The sequence below is a fragment of the Montipora foliosa genome, chromosome 13 (genome assembly GCF_036669935.1).
Source record: "Montipora foliosa isolate CH-2021 chromosome 13, ASM3666993v2, whole genome shotgun sequence".
Taxonomy (NCBI): Eukaryota; Metazoa; Cnidaria; class Anthozoa; order Scleractinia; family Acroporidae; genus Montipora; species Montipora foliosa.
Window position 1 is genome coordinate 35,865,921 of NC_090881.1, and position 5,000 is coordinate 35,870,920.

Here is a 5,000-nt window from a genome sequence, read left to right on the forward strand (position 1 = left end):
TGACAATTCGATTGCATTTCTTGACTTTACTGGTGCCTTAAACATCATATTTATGACAGGTCCAGAACAAAATTTCAACCTAGAGGTTAATTAACACCACTGACCAGGACTTGGAAGGAGTGATAAGACAGCTTATTATAATTTTATCTAAGTGGAGATAAAGGACTTGATGCGAGAAGAAAAGTGAACTTGTAAGCATCGAAGTTAACTTTCAAGTGTGACTTCTTCAAATCAATCAAAATGATAAGGGCATTACACTGAATACCAGTCATTTCGCCAACGTGTCACTTCGCCAACGTATGAAGTCGTTTCGCCAACGTCTAATGTCAGTTTGCCAACGCTTACATGTCAGTTCGCCAATCTCGACCCCAAAGCTCTTCTCCGAGGAACAGAAGAGAAGAGCTCTGGGGAACCCTGAAACAAGTGTCTTCTCATTGGTTTTCGTGAAGAACAATCAAAAGCATCTCTAATTGGTGCATTCATGTTAGCACGAGGAGTGAGCAGCCCGTACGAAAATTCTGGGCGAGACGCGGGCGAGATTCGGGCCATAAAAAGTCTCGCTGATGAGCGATACAGAGCCTGACGATAATCAGGCTGACAGGAGCGATAAAAATTGAACGATAAATGAGCGAGAATGGAGCGAGACATTTGTACTACTCTGACATTTGGACGATATTCTGAGCGATAAACGGGCGAGATTCAGGTCCATAAAAAAACAAAAATCACGCTAATGAACAATACATTTTTATGGGCGTGACGTTAGTTTATGGCTTATAATTTCGGGTGTTACGAAAACTAAGACCTAAGACCTGGTCTTAGCTTTCGTAGTACGAAAACTACAACCCAGCTCTTAGTTTTCGTACGAAAACTAAGACCCTTTGTTAATAGCGGTAATTACGGCAAAGAAACCCGGGAAAACTTACCGCTACTCAAAGATTTGGGCGCTGTATGTTGTTTCCTCACACGATTAAGTTTAAACAGACACAACGCCATGAGAAGCTTGAATGTTGTGCGACCTTGCGCGACAGAAAAAAAAGTGGCATTTATTGGCACGGAAACTAAAGATAGGGTCTTTCGGAGAACGAGAAACTCTGTCTGTTAACCCTTTGGTTATAGCAAGAGTCCATGTTTTGGTTGTAACCACTAAAAATGTGATACACGCATTCTTCTGTCAGCACACATCTTCCAGTTTCAAAAACAAGTCCAGAATTTAGCCGTAAGTCACGCAAACAGTAAACGGATGCCCGTAGATGGTCAATTTTATTATGATGCCTGATAGGGGACTGAATAGTTTTACATGTAAGACATAAGTGATTTTCTGTAAGTTTCTCCGTATTTATCTGCCTCACAAGCTTATTTCTCAGCTTATTACAATGAGGATATGAAGTATCATCTGTCAAGGGGTGAGGGTACATCGCGCTATCCTGGTACTTTGACGCATTATTTATAAGAAACATTGAAATCAGTATAAACAGAAACAAAATAGGGCATAATTGAAACTATGCCTACTTTAATAGTGCCATTATAAATTATAAACTAGAAAATCCCCTGCCTGCCACTCCCCCCACCCCAATAGACAGTACCACTGTTTTTTGTTTGCGTGACTTACGGCGACAGTGTGGACTTGTTTTGATACTGGAAGCAAAATAACAAATGTGTATCGACAAAATAATTCTTGTATCACATTTTTAGTGGTTACAACCAAAGGGTTAACAGACTGAGTTTATCCTTATTCGAAAGATACTATCTTTAGTTTCCGTGCCAATAAGTAAGCGAACGATCCTCGACCGAGACCAACTGCAGTAAACATGACCCTTGTCATCATTGCGTGGACAGTCATGTAAGACAGGAACATGTTTCAGTTTAAGGTAACTTAAATAAAAAGAATGTACCAGCTTTTAGCATACAACAAAATGCGACTGAAGTCATTCAAAGTGTCCATAATAAGGTAGGCATGTTAGTAGCCAGGTTTCCACTGTGATCAGATAGCGAGGTCGTTTCTAGTTTCTCATTTATTTTAAATCTTCATACATTGTTTAAAATCTATTTCATAAAAGACAAAATTGTTTCCAGCAATGTTAATTAGAGCAAATAAATGCCGTTTTGATCTGGTTGATTACTGTCCTAAATGGGAAGAAAAAGCTCTGCATATGTTTAGAGATTCAGATGTTTGGTGAAATGCACAGTTACGTTAAACTGAAACGCGCGCCAAAAGCGGTTACAAATATTTAATTATCGATAGCCAAAACTCAAACATTGCTCTTCCCTATTAAAGGTTTTCCGTCCAGCGACAAGCAATTCCTATCATTAAAAAATTATTCTCCGTTTTGGGCAAGCAGGATAATGCTGTCTTGAGGTAGCTACATGTACATGTAGATTGCTTCTCCTGAACGTGCTAAGCTATTTGAACTTACCTCTCCGGATGCGGGTGGGTATCACGCTAAATGTATCACTTGGAAAAAATATCCAGCCATATACGTATTTTAGCTCAAAATTCAGAGCGGTAAAAAATGGTTTGCTCACTTTTTACCCGGGAACGGACTACACGTACAGAAATGCAGCAAATAATATAATACACTAGAACGACAGCCAGAGTTAAGTAATTGATTTGCATTTTTGAGTACTCCCTGATCTATTTCTACTAATCTTTTCTTATCGAATAACAAGTAGGAAGCACTTATGTATCGAATAACAAGTGAGCAGCCTGAGTTTCGCCGATAATACAGCGTGACAAATGTCTCGTTACTGCGGCGTAAATGAATACACTGGGGTTTCACTGTTTCTCGCTCACTCACGCCACACTATCGGCGATAATCGAACCAAACTAATGTCTGGCTCAGTCGCACAAGCGCGACAAAATGGTTGTCTCGCTTTGTCTCGCTCAGTTCTTGCCTTAAAAACAGCTTTATGGCCCGAATCGGGCCCGAATCTCGCTCATTCAGGCCACAAATTTTCGTACGGGAGGCGCTGTAAGGTTCAAATAACCAATTTTTGGCTGCAAGAACCCTACGACGCATGTTCTCCTACACAGAGTTTCCCAGAGCCTTGCAAGGCTCTGGTGACGAGAATGGTTAGTTCGCCAACGTTCAAATTAAATGACTTTTTTCGTTGAAAATAATTGTCAATTAGATAACTTGCAACTCACTTCCTGAGAGGGATTATTGATGTGACGTCCTTTCAGATTATGTCATGAACCACCACATTTTTTATTGAACCTTCGTTAGCGAACTGGTCATTGGCGAACTGACACGTTGGCGAAAGAACCGGTTACCATTACACTGTTATATCTTTTTATTGACAAAGGATCCATAGAGTAAAGTAAAGAAAATCGCTTGTAATGCTTGTCTACAGTTTCATTCAAGTTGTGTTTACACTCAAGGTTGAGAGAAGAGTACAGTTGTTGATTTCATTAATTCATTAAGCTGCGAAACGCAAACTGACAATTTATGAGATTACCATATTTCAATGAGGTTCTTGAATTTTCGTTTCAGTATGTATGAAATCCAACTGAAATTTTGTGGTTAGATTAGCCTATTTTCGTCCTGTGTTTGAACTTTCATGTGGCTCAGTGAAATTTCTTTGAAACTTCGGCCAAAAAAAATCACACTTCTCCCCCGAAATTTCATCGAAATTTCAAGAGAACAATAAACGAATGTCATTGAAATTCGTTTGCATTCTTTTTGCACATTACTACTGTACATCAAAATACAGAAGTTCTAAAAATAGAAAGATAGTCGGGAAAGGGTTGACTCAAGCGTACAATACAGATGGAAGCTCCGGGTTAATGGCCTCCTGAGTTGGTAGAGCAATATTCTTTTGCACCAGTATCGCAGAGCTCATAGGTTCAAATCCTCTCGAAGCCACCTAAGTTTTTCAGTTGTCTATAAGAGACGATTCCTTCAGGTAAGTGTGAGAATCGCTTCTCCCTTTCATCTACAACCCACACTTCGAAGATATACAAACATTTATTTCATGCAGCCACATTATTCTGTTATTTCTGATCAGTTATTCACATTTTACATTTCTTTAATTTATAAAAAATCCTGTAATAAAATTGACAAGGTTAAGTAATAAGATCATGTTGCTTCATCAGACAGCTGGATTGCCACTGCTTTTTGTAGATCTATTTGTACCTTGAGTTCTCATTGTTAACTAATACCATTTACCGTGATTTGTTGTGTTTATACGTCCTTCGCTCTCCTTAAATATAGCTCTATGAACCCATGAATTTTCGGCATGTACGAGTATTTAAATTATTTGTTAAGAATCAAGTTATAATTAGTCAGTAATTTAATGATTAACTCGTTGCCTTGGTGATTTTGGCAAATCAAAAACTCAATTGTATCGTCTGCGCAATTTTTCCCCTTGAGACTGGAAGGAAGACATTTTTTACCTGAGAAACATGCAACTCTTTGTGGGGAATCCCTCAGACTCGTCTGACCGTTCTATCTTTTAAGAGTAAAATCGTTTAACCCATCCATCAATAAACTGTACTTACAGGTCATGATGGTGAGAAAGGCATCAGCTACGAGTTTTCCATGCTCGTTCTGGGCTATACATCCATAATGCCCTGCGTCAGCCAAAGCTACACTGAAGATGTTAAGGGAGTCTGAACCGAGAACAAATCGACCATTCCCACCAGGTGTTATCGCAGTAGCACCGCTATCCGAATATTTCACCCATGTCATATTTGTGGGTTGTGAAGCTCCACTTACTGCACAGTAAAAGATGACTGATGAACCCACAATCACTGATTTATTGTGGGGTCTGACTCTAAAAAAAGGTGCAGACTCTGAAGTTGTCTCTAAAAATGGGAGATTAAGTCAAACGAAGTATTAGAAGTTCATTTTGTAAAAATATTCAAATAGCCAAATACAAAAAAGCAAATTACCCTCGGCTGAGATTATTCAAAAATGTTGTTGGAAATGGAGCAGTACTTAAATTATTATCATGTTTTTCTTGTGAACTTGAATCAATCTTTATCTGAAGAACCGTTGAAC

General features: G+C 38.9%; 1 protein-coding gene across 1 annotated transcript in view; it reads right to left on the reverse strand.

Annotated features, from left to right (window-relative positions):
• Nucleotides 1–5,000, reverse strand: part of LOC137983292 (fibroblast growth factor receptor 2-like) — a 97,582-nt gene that overhangs the window by 86,546 nt on the left and 6,036 nt on the right. The window contains exon 3 of the mRNA XM_068830495.1: nt 4,499–4,804. Coding sequence (XP_068686596.1) covers nt 4,499–4,804 — 306 coding nt within the window. The remainder of the gene's footprint in view (nt 1–4,498; nt 4,805–5,000) is intronic.